The sequence below is a fragment of the Lutjanus erythropterus genome, chromosome 11, assembly GCF_056507025.1.
Source record: "Lutjanus erythropterus isolate fLutEry1 chromosome 11, fLutEry1.hap2, whole genome shotgun sequence".
NCBI lineage: Eukaryota > Metazoa > Chordata > Actinopteri > Lutjaniformes > Lutjanidae > Lutjanus > Lutjanus erythropterus.
The window spans coordinates 25,753,063-25,773,966 of NC_139327.1; the positions used below are offsets into that span (position 1 = coordinate 25,753,063).

The 20,904-nt window shown below is 39.3% G+C and overlaps 1 protein-coding gene across 2 annotated transcripts in view; it reads left to right on the forward strand.

Annotated features, from left to right (window-relative positions):
- The window catches only part of dclk1a (doublecortin-like kinase 1a), an 85,080-nt gene that overhangs the window by 57,511 nt on the left and 6,665 nt on the right, over positions 1-20,904 (forward strand). For both annotated transcript variants that reach the window (XM_084729809.1, XM_084729808.1), the window contains exons 7-10: positions 14,617-14,701; positions 15,725-15,897; positions 16,588-16,707; positions 19,317-19,463. In XM_084729809.1, coding sequence (XP_084585935.1) covers positions 14,617-14,701; positions 15,725-15,897; positions 16,588-16,707; positions 19,317-19,463 — 525 coding nt within the window. The remainder of the gene's footprint in view (positions 1-14,616; positions 14,702-15,724; positions 15,898-16,587; positions 16,708-19,316; positions 19,464-20,904) is intronic.

Below are 20,904 nucleotides of genomic sequence, written 5' to 3' on the forward strand. Positions count from 1 at the left end.
ATTAATGTTAATGTCACACATGTAGCCATAAAATAACTATATATTCCAAATCCTTTCATAGGGTTCTCATTTTTAAAATGTGTAAGATGTAAACACCAAAAAGTCTGCTAGATAGACAAAGAAGTTAAAGCATTATCATTAGCTTACATTAACTAGCTATATTGAAACTAAACACATGAAATGTAAGCTAGAGTCATAATTTTAGCAGACAGAATCCTGCTTACTAATCTGTGGAATCAAAGACCTCGTGTTTCAACATTTACGGACAGTTTCTTTGTTAAATCTGCCACTGTTGTTACTGTAAACTGCATATATGCAGTGTGGGAATGGAAAGCTTGACAGGCATAGCAACAGTAACTAAGGAGGATGAGGCTTAGCGAGGGGACAGAGTCAGTGCTGATGGCTCATCTAGGATTTCTTTTTTTTATTAAGTCATGTCATTTTGTACATGTCCTTTTGTGAACAGAATTTAGAAGCACATTTTATACTAGTAAACCAGACTGTTTCAGACATTGTTTCTTTTTATCATGTATTCTGTTATTGGCCTGGGTTTAAAAAAAAAAACAAACCCTGTTCAAACATCTCAACTAGGAATCATCTGTTTTCTGTAGCTAACAGAGGAAAAAAACGAGGATCTCGGATACGAACATACTATGTACACTGTAAAGCTGGTAGAGCTGTGCAGAGAGGGAGCATGCAACTCAAACACATTATAGGGAATTCATATACAGGGTGTGGTGTGTATGTGTGTGTGTGTGTGTGTGTGTGTGTGTGTGTGTGTGTGTGTGTGTGTGTGTGTGTGTGTGTGTGTGTGTGTGTGTGCGCGCGCATGTATAAATGTGTGCACGTGTGTTCAAGATCAAAGTACTTGTTAATCCAGCGCTTGACAGTGATGATGGTGAGCTTTTAATATCAGCCTCAATCCTAATCAGACTGCTCGCAGCAGCCGTTCTTTAATTTGCAGGAGCTCTAAGCCTGCTGCTGGTTTAGTTCCTTCTCCATCGTCGTAAACAAACACTCAGTTCACCACCTTACCCTCTCGCATGCACACTCAGTAGAATGAGAACCTGCCGTGTGTTCGTGTTGGCATCTAGGGCTGAACAGTTCTGAAAAATATCTAATTTTAAGTATTTTGACCGATATTACAAATGTGGTTTGCAGCGTTAGAGGGAATGATCATTTTTACATCATTATTCTAATTTTAATTGAAAAACATATTAAAAGTCTACACTTTTAGAAGCAAAGGTGCTAACAAGAACCATAAGGGGTTCTTGGGCGCACACACACACACACACACACACACACACACACACACACACACACATATATATTCCACATGGAACCCTTTCAGAGAGATATACCTAGAACCCAACATAAAAGGTTACACCTAGAACCATCTTCAAAAGGTTTCACCCAGAAGCCAAAGGTTTTATCTAGAACCCACCCAGGGTTCTACTGTGAACCTTTTTGTACTATTGTACAAAGAACCCTTGATGAAAGAAAAGGAATTCAGCAACCCTCTCCGGGATTCTGTTCAGAATATGTCCACCTTCAAGGGCAATAACAAGAAACCATCCAGGGGGGTTCTACCAAAAACCCTTTTATATGCCAATGTTTCATCTAGACCATACCCAGAGGGTTCTACTGAGAACCTTTCTCTCTTCCAATGGTTTTTATCTAGAACCCATCCAGGGTGTTTTCCTGGGATCACTTTTATATTATGTACAAAGAACCCTTGACAGAACTCTTTCTGCCAAAAGGAGTTCTTGGGATGAAAAGGGTTCTTGACAGAACCCCTAGTCCTCAGAAGCAAATGGTTCTGGGTGAACCTCGACCCTTCAGGAAGAATCCTATAGGAGCCTGTATTTCTAAGAGCATGCATACATCACTTTTTAGGAAAATGTTGTATATTATGTCTCTAGAATACGATGTGTGGGCCAGGACACAACAATATTTCATTTAAAATGGCATTGAGACACATTTTGCTTTAACAAATATTGCACCTTCCAGTGATTTCAAATTTGCTGCCGGCCATATTGCAATTTCGATTAATTGTTCAGCCCTAATGGCTTCCCACCTGCACATGCTGTCTTCTGTTTTTCTCAAGCTCGCTCTCTGAAACCTGCTGCATGTGTGTACCACTTTTTTCTACCTGACAGCAGGGGAGTAGCAATGATTTATTTTGTAATTATTCAGCTATTCGTTGATGCAGGCGCAAAGCTTTTTTTTTTTTTTTTAAGAAAGAAAAGGCAAGAATGCAGGTTGGAGTCAATACCTTTTAATAGGACACAAAGAAAAGGGTGTGTGCATTATTTCTGTACATAGACATTGTGTGTGGCTCTATATGCTAAAATTAGAGTAGCATAAAGAATTCATTTCTTGGGCTCAGTGGCTTCAATCTCGTGCTACATTTGTTGTGCCAACAATAATTAATGGCTGGTGGAGAGTCTGGCCCTCAGGCACGTGAATCCATCAGCGATGAGGTTACATTGATGTGATATGAAGGTCAGCCAGGGCAACAGGAACAGATCAGATTTGGGTTGTAGCAGCTGAGAACAGAACAAGGTGCACCACTGGAGCTTCCACAATCATCTGCATAATGGAACTGGGTCACCACAGATATCAGTGTTGAAAGGGAAAGAGGTTGGCGAGTGCTCACACATTTATAAACTCTCTTTTTTTTCCTGCCCACTTGTCTCTGAATGAATATATGTGGGACAGTTAAAGGAGAAATCTGTAGTATATTTACTGCAATAAAGCATAAAATGACCATGATGTGTCATGAGAGATTAAGGAAACATGCTAAGTTGAAATACTCGCCATTCTGATAACAACGCTACAGTCACGTGTCCTCCTTTGAAACTTACGGTCAACTTATGGTTCAGCCAATCTCTGTAAATTCTGCAAGACCTTGCAATTTTGTCCAATCACCGCAAATTTTATGCAACTTTGACCAATTTTCGTAGCATGATAGTTCCACAAACCAAAGTAGTCCCCCACATAAACATCATACATGTACATCTCAGCTAACGGACTCAATGTTTTGCTATTACTATTTTTTGGATTATTTATTTTGTCACAGGTAATGAAAAGAGCATAGGGTTTGTCATTAGTACTGACACATCATCAATGCTCTGTGGACTTTCATATTTCATAATTTTGTTCTTACTGTTTTGGCTGAGTTTGAGCTCCAAAAATGAAGCATGTTTTGTTAATTTTTTTTGTGACTTTTTGGTAAGGTTACTTAGAAGACTCAGAGGAGTGGGTGGTTTTATTCTCCCTGGAACAAGTTGCCTTTGACTTTTTTGTAGAATTTGCTCCCACATTTTCATTGCAAAAAACACCTAAAAAAAATTGTAACATACATCACCATTTTTTTCTTTTGAAAAGCTGCATTGAAATCAGGTTTTTAGACCACAACAATCCCCCCCAAAAAATCCTGTGAAGTCCAGGAGAGTCTGTTCAATATATCATCTATGGCTCCAACTCGCTATTTGGACGGCTGTACTCATTTGTGGACGCACAAATGTTGCATATTGCTCCCTTATTGCACACACTTACAGTGCTCAGTTTCTTCTTTTCCTCCCAGATAATTTGCACTGTGTCAGAGAGAGATCCCGTAAAAAGTCAGAGGGTTGGAGAGGTGAAGCAGGGCTAACCAGACGTAATGAGGAAAAGGGAGTTAAAATTCAGCCATGCTGCTTGTCATTTTGCCTCCGTCCACTTTCCTCTTCAAATATTAGCATTCACAAATTAGCTTTGTAGTGCAGCTCTGACCTCGATGAAACTGCGGTTAAATTCTAGTTTTACAGAGTTTCACGAGTTGAGTGCGTGTTCCTCAACAAGAGATTATTCCAGTCTTTGTGCTGGCTGACACTCTGCACTAAGCCTGCGATGGCTTGGCTGGAAGGGAGGGAGGGAGGCCGCCTCACAGCCCATTATCTCTCCTCTCCACTCTGCAGCTATATGACGATGTAATTCTCTCCTCCACTTCTTACTGCTTTCTCTATCCACCCTGTTAGCAATTCTCCGTCTGTCCCTTCCCTCCCTGACAGTTTCTAATTTCTCCTTCACTCCGACTCCCCCTCCATCCCTCTCTCACTTCCCCATATGAAAGGGTATTAACTTCACAGGGAGTAAATTATATTCCATCATTTCCCTTGTAGATGAATTCTAAGCTTCTTTGAGAAGTAGGCGCCAAGTTTCTGACACTATTTTTGCACATTTTCTCTCCGTCTGTGTCACCTCTGTGTATACACGCATGATAACACTCACTCTTAAGAAGTGGGGCAAAAATGTTTTTTGATGGGTCATTTTTACTCTTAAATTATCCTGGAAAAATATATTTTAAAAGATTAAACTCTTGGCTTGTAACAGGCCAGTGTCCTAGTGATTATTTTCTTTTAATTAAATGTAGATTTCAACTCTGTCAGATGGAGTTGACAAAACGTTAAAAGTCCACCTTCAGTCATGTTTTAAACAATACAAAATGCTCTGCAGGAAGAAATTAATTGTGTGTGTTTTTCTTGCACAAATAGTTAAATTACATATAACTCTACACCTTGCCTTCATTTAGTATGAATTCTTGGTGGGCTGGTAGCTCAGTTAGTAGAGCGTTCGTCCCATGTCGTGAGTCTTCTGCAGCAGCCATGGGTTTGGTTTTTGTCGTTGCCCCACTGTTTCTCCCTCTTTCCTTTCACATCTTAAGCTGTGCAACAGAATTAAGGGCATAAAAGTCCCCAAAAAATATTTTTATAAAAGAAAAAAAAAGAAGTTGCCTGGAACAAAGATGTTTTCTGGCACACAGCAAGTTTAGAAATTGAGAAAATAAAGAAAACCAAAACATGTATATAAATCCTTAAAAACCACCAAAAATTTAAATTAGATTGTTGGTATCAATACTTTTCTGGTTTCTTTTGGTAGGACATGATTCGCCCCAGTTCTGAATCATAAATGTGTAGAGCACACACATACAAATCCTTTCTTTGTTATGCGCACAATGCCACCCAAGTACCTTTCTCACCCTTCCGCCTCAAATGCATAACTCAGTTTAACCAAAGCATGAATCTGAAATGACCCTTTCCCTTAAAATGAAGCCTGAATTTGAACATCTTCTCCCTTAAAAAGAACACCTGCGGCTAAAAAATGAAAATCTTTTTGAGATTTCAGCCAGCAAAGCTCTGAAAGAACCACCATAAATCCATTTCCTAAGCAGCCACAGAGGCTCGCTGACCTACTACGAGTACTGCATTTAAATAGTTCACCTCGCTGGACCCTGCATTTAAACACTTAGAGGCACTTTGCTGCCTGATGTAGGTTGCTCGCACAGCTCAGACCATCACAACCTATTTCCCCGAGCAGAATATACAGACATAGCATTGCGCTGTGGCTTTTTATCCTTTCCTCTTTCACACATGCATAGCTGCGAGCACATGTCTTCATAGAAAATGCACACAGAATCACTTACACGGTCTTGTATACTTTAGAAAAAAACACTTTTGTACATGAAATCGCCATTTGTGCAGAAGCGGTAGACAATTAGCTTGATGTACATGTTTTTATGCATTTGGTGCATGTGAGTCTGACCCATTTTTATGAGTCAGCAGCAGCAGCACAAAAGAATGGTCTACATATATGAAGTCATACATCCCCCTCCCCTCCTTTATGCTTCCAATAGTCCTTTCAGGGTCACTAGCTTCACTAAGAGCACCCTAGCTTTTATTCATGTTGCTTTAATATTTTATATTATACGTACAGAGACACATGCATCCCCACAGGAAAACACCCTAATATTGTTTTTTTTTTTTTTTTTTTTTGGTAATATCCACTCTAAAGCACATTTAGATGAATTAAATGAGCTGGCAAGGTCACAGCTTTTGTTTGTGTTTGTGGAAAATGCAGACAGAGAAATAAATCAAGATGTCCCGATTAGGGCTGGGTTATGTTAAAATGTTCTAACCGGCCACCGTTGGCTCAGGAACTGACGATCACAGATAAATTCTCCACGGTTTCAGCACTGTAAAAAAGAAAAAAATGATGAAACTCAAAGTGCAAGGCAACTTACTGCAATAGATAGTCAACAATAGTAATAGTAATTTGCTTTTCTTCTTTAGATAAACTTGAATACTCAAGTTTTAGAAACTCGAAAAAAATCACATTTCAAAGATTATTGAGTAAACTCATTGTATCAAAGTGAGTAATAGTTAATATTTTAACATTTTCAATAAAAAACATTACATTTTCTGGCACGTAAAGGATGTTAAATATGGTTCACAGCTCATTGCCACCAGTTTTGAAAAAAAAAAAAAAAACAAAAAAAAAAAAAAAAAAAAAAAAAACCCTCAAATATTCAAGTTTATCTAGAGAAGAAAAGTAATTTATCTCAACTAAAGATTATAGATCAGTAAGGAGTTGGGCTCAAAACTCAAAAATCTATTGCAGAAAGTTGTCTTGAAATTTTTAACAACAGTAAACAAATTAACAAAAATAACAAAATAATGTCAGTTTCTGATATTTTATGGACCAAACAAATTAAGTGATTAATCAAGAAAATTATTAATAATGAAAACAATGGTTAGTTGCAGTCCTGTTTATGATATACTAATAATAATTTGTATTCAAAAAGCCCCTAAAATGAATAATAAAGTACAATAAGAGACATTATGCAGAGAGTAGTGACGGACAAACAGAAGGTCTATGCCAATAGAGCAACTGTCAGTCAGGTAACTGTGTGTGTGTATGTGTGTGTGCGTGTGTGTGTGTGTGTGTGTGTGTACGAGAGAAACAAAGTGCTAATTGTCAGCTGTAGTATGTCATCTCCATCCTCCTCTCACCACTGAGTCATTCATGTTCATAATCCATTGAATTGCATGCTCCATCTCTTATTATTTTGTTGTCGGGTGATTCATAATTAAATTAAAAAATTAAATTAAATGTGTGTAAGTGTGTGTGTGTGAGAGAGAGAGAGAGAGAGGGAGAGAGAGAGAAGAGACTGCAGGAGAGTGTTTGCGAATGTTTATGAATTGTTAATTATTGTCTCATTTCATTCATGTGAGTGTGTTGTTACTAAAGATTGTATTTGTTATTTGGCTGTATTATATTTCTTATTTCATGTTGTGTTGATGTCATTAGATGACTTGTCCATTTTTTTGTTCAACTACCCATGTCAAAAAGACTGACTGCAGCACATGACGAAACCTACCGCATTTTTAAAGCTTAAACATCGCATCGTCAACATTTCCCTTAAAATTGAGCCTTCATAAGTCCCGCCCCTCTTTACTCTGTGCTCCAATAACAGTTGAGCAAGCTTGGTACCCAGCAGAATCCCAGTTCATCTATGTTCAAAAGAAAAACTAATTTAGATGATAATCAAAAAATTTTGCCAGGGATCTCGTAAAAGCAACATATAAATCGTCACATCTCAACTTTGAAGTTAGCAAAAGCTAATTTACAGCAATTATTGGCTATTTACATAGCAAATGACTGCAAAATGCTAGCTAACTAGCCAGCTAACCTACATCAGTTGTTCACTGGCTAGTTCCTCTGATAGCTAATGTTAGCAAAACGCTAGCTTACTAGCTAAATTTTGAAGATGTTGCTGGGTGACCTGTAAAAGTGACATTAGTTTATAGTCACATCTTAAGTTAGCGGTAGCTAATTAACTAGCTAACAATTGATGTAGATAAGATAGATAGATAGATAGCTAGCTAGCTAACATTAACTATCTGATGTAAATAGCCAGCGAACAGTTGATATAGATTAATTAGCTAGCGTTTGCTAACAATGATTAAAATCTGGCTAATGATTACATATCTTTAATGCATCTAAAACTAAAATCACATTTTACAGACGGCTTCATGGTAATTTTTTTGTACTGCCAACATGTAAGACATAAATACGAAAAACTGTTGTGTTCTCCACTAACAGGCACATTATATTTGAAAAACCTGGGAAATCATTTACTCATTATAATTTTGTCATGTGAGGCTGACAGCTCTTCTTGGCTCATTTGTTTCTGTTTGTATTTTTCTTTGATTAATGTATTAATTTCCATTTGTTGATGTCATCATTAAATTCATTGTCATTTCATTTTCATTTTCGTGTGCTTTCTTTTTTTTCTTCCCATGCTCTTCATTTGTGTGTTGTGTTCACCACATACAAAAACAAATAATATTTCCAGTAGATGGAGGGTGATTATGATGATTGTGCTCGTTTACATGGTTATCAGCCTTTGTTAAACTTGCATCCGTATTCAACCAAGCAGAGAACAGATTACAACACAGACGCAATCCCACAGGTTCCTTCATCTCCCCTGTCCCACTGCTTCTGTTCTGGATGTTTTTTTTTTTCCCCTCCCATTTTTTAATTTTCCCTGAAGCATTTAATCATGTTCCTGTGATTTCCCAGGATTTGCAGTCCACAAGGAACATGATTAGAATACTTCCAAGCATCCAACTGGCAGAGCAGAGAGACTGAATCCCCAAACGGTGTTGATCTCTTCAGATGAGAGTCAAATAGATTATGTTTTTTGTCTGTCTGGACACCAAAATAAGAGCCAAGAAATATTATCTCCCGTACCTTGTGTTCTTATGAGAGGTGGAGTGGGATCTTGGGACGAAACCCTGTTTTTATCGAATCTTATTAGATTTTTCCCACTGAAGCAAACACCAATAAATAAATCCTGTTTTTGCTGGATATTACGCAACAGTGAAAGTGACAAGAAATGTTGCCTGGAGAAGAGGTTTGGCTCTCTCAGCCTGAAGGACAGAGAGAAAGAAGGCGTTAGGATGTGTGATTCAAACTGTTGCATCGAGGACATGGCTGGCCTCACACTTAAAGGGACAGTTCTTGTTATTTGAAGTGGGCTTGTATGAGGTACTCACCCATAGTCTGTGTATTGTCTGCAGTAGATGGTGGTCAACATGCCCCCAGTTTGGAAGAAGCTGCAGGAGTACCAGTTTAAGAAGTTAAGCAGTGTTCGTTAGAATGTTTTCATTGCTTTACTTTGCAGTCAGCTTGTCTTTTCTGATGGGAAACTGCTGTTATATAAGACGGATATCACGGTCTCCAAACCAACCAGACTCCATTAAGGAAAACCAGGAAATTTTAGCTTGCAGTACACTGGAGTTGCTTGACTACCGCTGCAGTTAGTTTGTTTGTGTTTTTGTGTGACTTTAGTGTTTTAAAAGGTTAGTTCAGATTCACCAGACATCACACAAGAACACAAACAAACTAACCACTGAGGCAGCCGTAAGCCAGCAACATGTGTGTTCTGCGTGGGAAAATTACTGTTTTTCTCCAATGGGGTCTGGTTGCTTTAAAGACAGTGATTTTTGGCTGATATAATGGCTGTTACCAGTTGTGGTCCTTTTTTTTTAGGTGGCTAACATCCGTTTTGCTGCTGAGTGCAGTTGAGCCCCGCCCACATGGCCCTGTCGGTGCCTCTTTTAACTTTCCATCTGTTAGCAAGCAACAGAAAAGTGCCTAAAAACTGCTGTATGGTGGGAATCACTACCAGCAACGTAAAGAACTCAGAACTAAGTTTTTATAAGCTGAGCCTTAGCTGCAAATTGTGGCGCCAATTATGGGCGTGGTTTTCAGAGTATGACACGTTGCGCTCTGTCTCTGTTGCTTAACTTCCTACACCAGTGTTCCTGCTGCTTCTCTAAACTGGGGCTGCTAACCACCATCTACTATAGCTAAAAGACTGACTATTGATTAAGTACCTTACGCAGCCACACATAAAAAAAAATCCAAACTATCGCCTTAATGTTGAATTCTACATTATAGTTGAAAGACTTCCTTTTCCACTCCAGAATTAATCACCATTTCTGCTGCTCCTGAGATGATGCTTCACGCTTAAGGTCAATCACAGACATCCTGTTTAATTCACATTTATGCACTAATCAGTATTCAGCCGCTGAGTGTTGCCCTTGCGGGTTTGAAGAGCAGTGGCTGCAGCCATGATGTAAAAGGTTTGTCAGTGTGTTTTTTAGTGCTGTGAGTCATAGCCAGAGGAAAGGAGTGGAGATGTGGAAGCTAGGAATAGTTTATGTTGTATTGTGCAACAGGGACAAAAGCTGCACGGTCTAACAATAACAAACCTATTGATCAATATCAGCCAGACAAGACTCCATGCACCTTTTTCTTTCTCCACTCCTCAGCCTCTTTCTCACCCTGTCTGTCACTTCGTCTGCCTCGCAGTGTTTCACGCAGCAAGGAGAGACACAATGTTCATAGAAGGGCCCGCAGACAGGAAATGGCCTTATATAGGCTTCTGTCTCCACACTGGAAGTCTCATAATCTGCCTCTCTCCTCTCTGTGAGCAGTTTCCATAGCAACAGTATTTTGTTTCCCTCGGTGGCAGGAAGAGGAGAGAGATAGGAATTGAAAATGAGAAAGCGAGTAGAGGACAGGGCTGGATGTGAGATAAGGGCACAAGAGGGGAAAATATACGAGAAAATAAAAGAGAGGAAGGAGGATGTTTTGTAGATAAAGCACAGGAGGGTCATCAGCTTTACAGGCATTAAGTGGGTTTTCTTGTTCCGGGGATGATGAGCGCCCGACAAAAAAACAACATTACATAAGCAAATTCAGACTGACTCAGAGCTACGTTCACCTGGGTGGCGTTCAGGTCACAGCAGTAGAGATGAGTAAAAGAGCTGACAGCTACTTGGGCAGAGATATAGGGCAGCTCCGCTCTGTAAATAGTTTTCGGATCTAAGTCATTATGATGGCCTGACTTTTCCTCTCCCTGCCACGACAGCGAGCTTTCCAGGCTGCGTCCCGATCTGACTGGACACCAAAGAAATAAGAGGTTCACATGAGGCAAGGCTCAAAGAACTGAGAGCAAATGAAAAATACATCAACACTTTCTATTAGGACTACATCTATAGTGTGTTATGGGTGTATTCATAGTGAGTTATAATGCATTCATAATGCTTTATGAATAATAAACACATATTTTGTGATGCACTTTTGCAGTAGTCATAAAACATTATAGATGTAGCATATATTCTATGTTTGAGGTGAATTTAACCTAAATTATTAAATCCAGATTTAAAATTAAGCAGCACTCTGTTGCACAATCAAAAACCAATCTCTGTTTAGTTAATACATTTTACTGATGTAAGCAGAGATCAAATAGAGATTATTCTGTATGGAGACGCTTGCTTACGCAAGTTTAAATGGATAAGAAAATAAAAAATAAATTTGATTGTTGTTTGGACCTGTTAAGTAAAAAGAGAAGGACCCCAACAACTTTCAGCTGCTCTGTGCTCCCTAACAAAACATTACTTTGTTTTCTAGCTAAAAGGAAAAAATACCCAACATGTTTGCTAGTCATCTAAAACCTCAACAAGGCATAATATTATATGCATGTTAGCTAAAACATTAACAAAATGTTACATAGTTTGCTAACTAGCTCAAAAGTTAAGACATTACATTGTTTGCTACTTTGCTAAAAAGTTGGTAAGTGGTACATAGTTAGCTATCATGTTAACAAAACATTACGTTGTTTGCTTGCGAGCTAAAAGGTTAACAAAATGTTACACAGTTTGCTAATTAGGTAAAACCTCAACAAGGCATAACATGATATGCTAGTTAGCTAAAACGTTAACAAAATGTTACATTGTTTGCTACTCCGCTAAAAAGTTAGCAAGTATAACATGTTTGCTAGTTAGCTAAAATGTTAACAAAACATTTGGTTTTTTTGGTCGCTAGCTAACAAAATGTTACATTGTTTGCTAACTAGCTAAAACCTAATTTAGCTTGTTGGCTAAATAATGAAGCAAAACGTCCAAATATTAGACTGAAAAAAAAAACAAACAGGTCTACCACAGAAAGAAAGAAGAGACACATCATAAAACGCAGCTGGGTTGAGTCTGTCCTTTAATTTTCTTCTAAGAACTTGGTTATTTTGTTCAATCCATTTTAAAAAGGCAGCCATTTTATGATTGCCTTTAAAATTAACACTGGATACCATTTTATTTTTTTCAGTTTAAAGTTGTGTTGCAACAGAATTAGATTTAATTTAGGTTAAGAGTAAGAGATAAACCAATGTTTAAAAAGAGGTTTAAATTTCATCTTTGTTATTGGCTAAGATCAGTTCCAACTGACTATTAATTACACTGAATAGATGTTGATGTGCACTGTTTTTGAAAATCCACATGAAGACATAGCTTCAGAAGTTTTAATAAGTTTCCTAACCTTTCACCATGCTATAATAATGTATTGCTAAAATTCTCTGATGCCATTTTTGCATGTCACCCTGTTACAAATGTGTTCTGGGCCATTATCACAACAATGGCCAGCATCCATTAATTCTGCAACACATTTTAGATCTCATCTCCTCTCAGGAGCCAGGATCTACTGATGTGTGAATTATACTATGCGGTGTGAATTTGTCATGAGAGAGCATCAAAAATACTACACCTGCACTGAAATGAGAGGTGAGAGGAAAAATGTATCATCTGCTAGACGACGTTAGTCAGAGGTTTTCACCACCAGACTGGTGATGCACCGCTCTCTTTGGGTTCTACATGAAGATATAGTACCAACCATTTACAGCTCAACCAGCACTTGTTAATAATTCACATCAGCCAGGTGGCTCCACTTATATTTTTTTTTAGAGAAATTGTGCCCACTTCCATCACTGGATGTTCTGCACGTGCCTGCTGCACCTGTGGGACTCGGAAACCCCCAAACCACAGAGATCTTTCCACTGCTGTGTCCTCAGGACTGACTGTCATGCAGGAGAGAGGAGAGAGGTGGCGAGAGAGAGGGAGAAAAGATTGAAAGATCTTTTAACGAATGAAGATACTAACTGTCCTGACAGGTGCCTGCTCAGGCAAATGGAGCATAACCAAATTGTCCAAATGTAGTGAAAGAATTTAAAGTTGAGGAGGACACAAAGATGGACAGGAGTGGAGAAAAGACAGAAATACAGGAGTGGTAGATTCTCATTTACAGTCCCGACTAGATCCTCGCTTCCCACCCTTGTTGCTTCCATGACAACCAGACAGAAGGTTAGGAGGTGGAGGGTGTAATGAGTTTTTTCCCCCTTCAAATAGATGCAGACACCACATCTCAGCCACTATCTTTCACCCTGATGACCAGTAAAAATTTAATTTAAAATAACTGCCAACCACATGGCAGGCAGTATTCATCTGATGTTATTATTGTCACCAAATCTTGTGTTTTTATGATTTATTAAAGGTACCAGGGGGTTTTTAAAGTATAAAAGTGGGGGGAAACCATTTTAGCTGGTCTGAATATGCCACATTATTTGCTAGCTAGCTAAAATATTAACAAATAATGACATTGTTTACTAGCTAAAAAGTTAACAAAACATTATATTGCCTGCTAGCTACCTAAATTGATGTTAAATTGTATTCTAATTAAGATAAAAGTTAACAAAACATTACATTGTGTGCTAACTAGCTAAATGTTTTTTTTAAAGCTGTTAAATTATATTCTAGATAGCTAAGAAGTTGACAAAAGGTTTGCTAACTAGCTAAAAAATAGCTAAAAGACATAACACTGCATTGTTTGCTAGTTAGCTAAGACGTTAATAAGATGTTACATTGTTTGCTAGCTAGCTAAAATGTTAACAAGATGTTATATTGTTTACTACTTCATTAAATGTTAGCAAGTGTTACATGTTTGCTTGTTAGCCAAAACGTTAACAAAATGTTACATTGTTTTCTAGCTAGCTAAAAGGTTAACAAAATGTGACATTATTTGCTACTTCACTAAAAAGTTAACAAGGCATTACCTTGCTTGCTAGCTAGTTAAAAAGTTAGTTAGCCTTGTTAGCCTACTCATGATGGCTCAGTGGAGAAGCTCTAATTTCTCCTCCCTTGAGGAAAACGTGATGGTCTAATAAAATAAATGGACAACAGCACAGTAAAGAAACAGAAATATGGATGGGAGTGGAGAAAAGACAGGAATACAGGAGTGGTAGATTCTCATTTACAGTCCCAACTAGATCCTCGCTTCCCACCCTTGTTGCTTCCATGACAACCAGACAGAAGGTTAGGAGGTGGACGGTGTAATGAGTTTTGGTCTTCAGATAGATGCAGACGCTGCATCTCAGACGCACTCTTTTGCCTTTAATGACCCCCTGCTTACCATTTGCCATCGTTAGTGTCACCAAACCTTGTGTTTTTATGCTTTATTAAAGATAGCAGTTAGAAACATGCAATTAAATAGGAATTACTTAAAGTTCTATGAATGTAGGGGAGCTTATTTGGGTGTGATTTTCTGTCCCAGCATGGACAAACACAGGTGCTTTGAATAAGTAACCGGTTTATATTCAGCTCAGTGGCTTAAGTCAATCTGTTCTGGCTCTTTTTGTGAGCACAGTGTGCACATAATACAAGGCAGCACAATACAACACACAGACATGCAAACACAAAGACAGACTTAAGGATGTTCTGAGGATGAGACGAGTCGCACAATGTCCTTTTGTCTATTTTTGGACATTTGTTTCAGCTGGGACCGTTGCGGAGGGGACTGCTTCAGCGTGCTTTGTTGAGTGTGGAGTGGATTACAAACTATTTTGGGTAATAATGCAGATTTAAATAATTGTCTGCCCCTTTTTTTTGTTCTCTGCAGGGGTCCCAGGGTTCTTCCACTTCTCTGTCTTCCACTAAAGTTTCCAGCTCAGTGGAAGACGGGGATGGACTTGTTACTGCTGAAGGTGAGGAAGTATGTCCCATCTGTCCATCAGTGGGCAAAGGCGATGTATTTGCAAATATCATGCATGTCTGAATCACGTTCATGACCTTTGATTCATCTCTCTGTGTCTCTCACCTCCCCCTGTCTCCGTATTCTTCCTCTGATTTGTACGTCCTGTTCTCATCACCTTGTTTTCTCACACCTTTCCCCTCCTTTGGTCTTCGTCTTCACCTTTTCACACTAATGTGCTATTCCTCTCCTTAAATTGAGTCATAGAACTATTATTTAGTTGAAAAGGAATCAGATAACCCTCTTCTTAGAGTTATAAATCAATTAATAATTGAACATTGGTTGCTTGCAGGGCTGTAGCTACCACCGAGGACACTGAGGTCTTAGTCAAAACTGCTGACTAACCGTTAATGCGGTTTGGCAGAAGTGGGCGTGGCAGTGGGTGTGGCCTATAACAAGAGGGCGCATAACTTCTGAACAGATTCACATAATATGACCAAACTCATGAATAGTTTGGCAGAGACACCACACAGCAGAGTTCGTCCTTCATTAGTAACCTATGCCCCACCCCTTACCCTCTAGCCACACCCCTTATACTTCAGTATTTCTAAAATCCTTGTTACAGCCCTGATTTCACATATTTCCCTGTTTTCAACTTACTATAATTGGTACTGGTTTTATGATTAAATCTACTTTATTCATTTATATATTTTAAGTATCTGTGTTATCTGTATTTATTTGTTTTTATCAGTCCTTTTACAATGTCCTTACAGTTTGATCAATGTAAATTATTTATTTATAAATCATCTCATTAATCCCATCGTTTTGTCCAGTTAACTAATTATCTAACTTGTCAAATGTTATAAGTCATTACAGCAGCTGCAGTAAATGCTTTAACAAGGTTTTTTAGGTCTATGCCTGAGTGTATAAAGTAAGTTCTTAAAAAGTGCACGAAAGCACCAAACTGAAGGAGTGTAAACTGGTTTACATTCTCGAGTCCCTCAGCTGCTCTAAACCTCATGCTTCCTCCCCGCAGCTGAGGTTCTGGTCGATGAGGTTCCAGCTGTGCCGTCCTACATATCAGACCGCTACAAGGTGGGACGCATGTTGGGCGATGGAAACTTTGCGGTTGTTCGGGAATGTGTGGAGCACTCCACGGGACGAGAGTACGCTCTGAAGATCATCAACAAGGGCAAATGCAGAGGCAAGGTAAACTACAATCTATGACAGTCTATCTAAGTCAATTGACTTAAATGTACATAGATTCTGAGGGGACTGGTGGTTTGCTGCGAGCTCCACCAATCAGTCCCCTGCACGATATACATGTACAATGTTTTACTCTTTTGTATTTATCTTTTTTTTTGTCACAGGTACTGAAAAGAAACACAAAGTTTGTCATTGTTATTGAAATCAATCAATGCTCTGTGCACTTCTGTTAGTTCAGAATTTTGAGCGTGGAGAAGATTTTGCTTCTTTGTGGATTACCCCTCAAATGCACTTCTTCATTTACAAATAAAGCATATTTTGTTAGAATCTTCGTAATTGTGAGGCTTTTTGGGAAGCACAAGAGTACAAGAGTTCAGGCACTAGACTTTAAATATCTTGCCTTGTACTGTATTCAAGTGAAAATATGTCAAAGCGTATTCGCTCATAGGCCCACCGCTTAAAATCAGTTTTACAGTGGGCACAGAGAAACTTCCTACTTTCAACTTTCAAAAGATGAATGTGAACAGAAGACATAGAAGAAGAAAAGCATATTTTTGAGTGGAAGGAGACTTTAAACTTTCAGCTAGAAAGGATGGAGAAACACTGCTTTTCAGCTTGGTGTGAAGTTACTCTTTATTCCTCTGATAAATTTGTTATACTTGACTATAAAATGCATTTCTATTTTTATTCCAGGAGCACATGATCCAGAACGAGGTGGCCATCCTCCGCAGGGTCAAACATCCAAATATCGTCCTGCTCATAGAGGAGGTGGATACTTACAACGAACTCTATCTGGTCATGGAGCTGGTCAAGGTGTGTGTGTGTGTACTGTAATTACATGTTTATTTTTGTGTGTTTGCGCCTCATCTGCTCTGGTTATGGACAGACTTGGATATTTGGCCAAACTAAGAATTAAATGAATAGATGTGTTCTCTATATGCTGCATGGTGATGATCATTATCTCCAATTTGAGAGGGACAGAGAGGCAGAAATGGTGACAAAGACAGAGCAGCAACATTCAGCCGGGGAGGCAAATGATGAATTCCAACCAGTCACACAGTGTGGGCTAGAGAGAATCGGTCTGTGGCCCCGAGCGCTCGTGTGTTCACATTCTTTATTCCCGGCCGCTCTCTGAGTCAAGAAATGCTGGTGCATAATTCAGGAGGCAGGAATGTGATCCATCTGTTCGTGTTGTGGCGTAGAGTACTACAGAATATAGATGAGAGGCAATCTGTGCAAGAAACGCGTGTGAGCACGTCCAAGGGAGGAGGATCGAGTGGAGGGTGTGGATGAATGAGGTGGAAAGAGTCACTTCAAGAATGACGGGGACCGGGAGGATATGTTAATGGAGTCTGGCGGGGAGAAGGCAGACAGTGACTGCTTTAATTGTGACCACAAATTTTCTTAATTTTCCTTTTAGTTTTTAATCATATTTTAGTCATCTGAATTGTTTTAGTCTTAGCCAGACTAGTTTAGCTCAAGGGCCGCTGTGTAGGATGTGGTGCCATCTAGTGGTGATCAAAGTGAGCATAAAATGTGTTTAGCTCTTGTGGTAACATGGACTCACTCAAAACGGAGGTGCTTTTGTAGTTTGTGATGTTTTGGATCACCTGCCGTGTATCTTTGGCGATGTTGGTGTTGGAGTCTCTCTCCTGTCTCTCCCGATGCCTGATTCAATATTTTCATTACGTCATGCCTGGAGTGAAAGCGGACTCAATGAGCTAAAGGTCCAGTGTGTAGGATTTAGCGCCATCTAATGGCGAGCGTGAAGGAGAACTGACGGTGGCTGAGAAATTCATGGAAAACATGAAAGGCAGAATCCATCGTCAGTGTTTGGTTTGTTCATCCGTCGTGTTATATGTGCTTTCCCGAATAACTTATTTGGATTACGATGCATCCCTGCTCTTTTCCCAATTTGCCCATTCCTCACATTTTTGTCTTGTTTTTATTTGTTGATAAATGTGATAGATAAGTAATAGATTTCATCATAGTTTTTATCATAATAAATTACTTTTTATTTATTAGTTATTGTCTCATTTTCATCAGTGAAAACTGTTGTTTAAAATTATGAGTCAACGAAACTGTCTCTTTTCGCTATTTTGTTGTTGTTTTGAGCTCGGTCCATTAGTTTCAATTAAGGGAAAACTGGCAACTCTTTCCTGTTTCAATGTGACAAAGTGAGGACCATAAATAGATGTTTTTGAAGACGGTGTGGAACTGGCTTTTACAGAGGCCTCAACCCCGTCCAATAGACATGCGATGCCAACTGTGAGCCAGGCTTCGTCAGTAACGCTCCTGTAGCTGGATGCAAGAAAACTCCCTGCAGCCAAGTTATAAAATCTTGTGGCCAACCTCCAAGAAGAATGAAGGATGTTGTAGCAGCATATTAATGTCCACGCTTTTGGAATGAGGTGTTACACAATCATATACAAGTGTAATGTCTGAGTGTCCACAGGTAGAGGAGTGCAGATGCGTTGGTTAGAGGCTGTGGCATTTGACAGCTCTCATGTTTAAATAACTGTCACTGTGCAGGTTGGACACTGACAGTGTTCCCGAGTCTGTACTGGGAGAGAGATACTGAGAGATTCAACCCTATTTTAAGCTTCTGTTCCACTTAGTCCACTGTGGGAGAGAGACACAGAGAGGATGAGAAAGAAAGAGAGATTCATGGAGAATGAAAAACACGAGAAACTGAGAAAAAGCCTGAGAGAAAAGGTAAATTAAAAGAAAAAAAATACAATGAAAGGGAAATATTAAAGACAGAGGAGGCCAGGTGAGGAGAGAGGAAACAGCAGCGGTGGAAAGAGTACAGAAAATCTGTGCAAGCGCTGTTATGCCACTGAAATATCACTCAACTACAAATAAAAATACTGGTGATAAACTATCAAGTAATAGTAGAAAATATTCTTCTCAAAAACTACAGAGAGTATTTACTTTTTTAACTGTTAAAGTGTAATGCATTATCAATAACAATTACTCCTAACTCCTGTGCTGTTCTGGTCCCAGTCACCTCTCCAAGCCTGTGCCTGCTGCAGGGTATTTTTTGAAGGCAGATGCTATTTGCATCAAGGGTGGAACAGCCAGTGTGGCTATTTACACCTGGGTGTAAATGGCCTAGCTTGGCAGAGGCAAGCGCCTAAGTGTCCATAGCCAACACTGTAATTTGCACCCAGGGTGTAAATATCCCTCAAACTAATTACAGTAATCTGTGTAGTTGACCACTTCAACTGCTGAGAAAACAAAAATCCTCACTACTAAATCAACTTTCCTGCAAAAAAAATGTCTTCTCAGCAGACAAGATGAGCAACTGTGAAAGCCTGGAAGTGAATCTGTCAGGTTCTGTGTGCGAAGACGCCACGCAAACTCCCTTGACATTGTTCGTAACACTGACGACCCGTCTGTCCGTTGTGATTTGTCCACAGGGGGGAGATCTGTTCGATGCCATCACCTCTGCCAACAGATACACGGAGAGAGACGCCAGCGGCATGCTCTACAATCTGGCCAACGCCATCAAATACCTCCACAGCCTCAACATTGTGCACAGAGACATCAAACCAGAGAACCTGCTGGTGAGTTCACACGTTCATACATGCTCATGTAACTTGCCGCAGTATAGCCCCCCCCTCCTTTCTCAATGAACAGTGAAGTAATATCACTCATCACTCTGGACTCTCACCGAGGAGAGAGAGATGACTCATCCCTGCTGCCCTCGCACACTCCTTCTCCAGCCTTCCCTCCCTCTCCCTTCTGTCGACCTCCTCATCATCTTTCCCTCAATTTGCTGTCCTTCATCCCCTCCTTGCTCCTTTCCACCACCCTGAGTCGCTCATTATAAGTGATAGTCGGGCCAGACTCACACTTTCAAAATGTTCCACTCAAAAGCAAACCCTTCCTGACCTTGGATATGGTTGTAGCTTCTTCTCCCGTGTCTCTTTTGCTCTTTCTCCCCTTCTTTGCTCTCTGACTGTTTCAATTAAATAAAAAGTGCTGTGGTTGAGTGGGCTGCCAAAAGAGAAACGTGTTGGCTATTTGTCAGTTAGCTCCACAAAGTTGTCCGTTTTCTTTATTTTCAAAGTACCCGTTATGTAGAGATAAATCATAAATACATGCGGAATATGGACAAATTAACATCTAACATTATTTCTGAAATCCTCACAAGCAGCCATGTTTACATAAACATATATTAATAAGCATTTAGAAGTATTGCAATAAAAAAAGGTATAGCAAATAGCAAAATCTTCTTTTCCAAATAATTTTCTGATGTAGCAAACATTTAACTCACAAGACTTGTCAGCTGTTTCTGTTCCGACAGTCTCCTCATCACTCCCATGACTCTATCATAAATCCATGCCACACAGGTCAGATGAAACCTCCTTCACATTAATACATGAAACAAGCAGAAATGTGACAGTTTTATTTACAAAGTCCTTTTGCAGACACAGAGCAACATTAACATCTATTTGGAGTCATGTTTCAGGACACCTGTTGAATATAAGTCCAGTATTCACTCTCCTTTTTGCTCTGTTTTTGATCTCCACCAACTCCTGAGGTAAATATCAGGCTTTTTAGCTGCTGAGCGATTCACTGTGTTCACCAGCAAGTCGCTAACTTTTTCTGTCATCCCGGATGAGCAGGACATAAGTTGTGCTAGCCTATTTGTCCCATCTGTCCTCCACTGTACAGCTTGGTAGAAAAAAATGGCCATGACAAGTAGAACATTTCACCCAAAGTTGAACATTTTTCAACTCTTGACAACCAGAAAAACACCAAACACTCAGTGCAGAATACACACTCAGCGCCTTGCCATGCTGCTGGCAATTGTAGCAGAGTGTAAATATGTGGTGCTCCCATTGAAAACAATTTTTAAAAATACATACTTCTAGAAAAAAAAATGCCTTGGTGAATACAGCCCTTTGCTGTTTTTAGACTTAGTTGACTTATTATCTTCATTTAAAAAAATATATATTATTTTAATTTTTCTGTTGCAGAGGTTTAGGCAACAGTAGTACT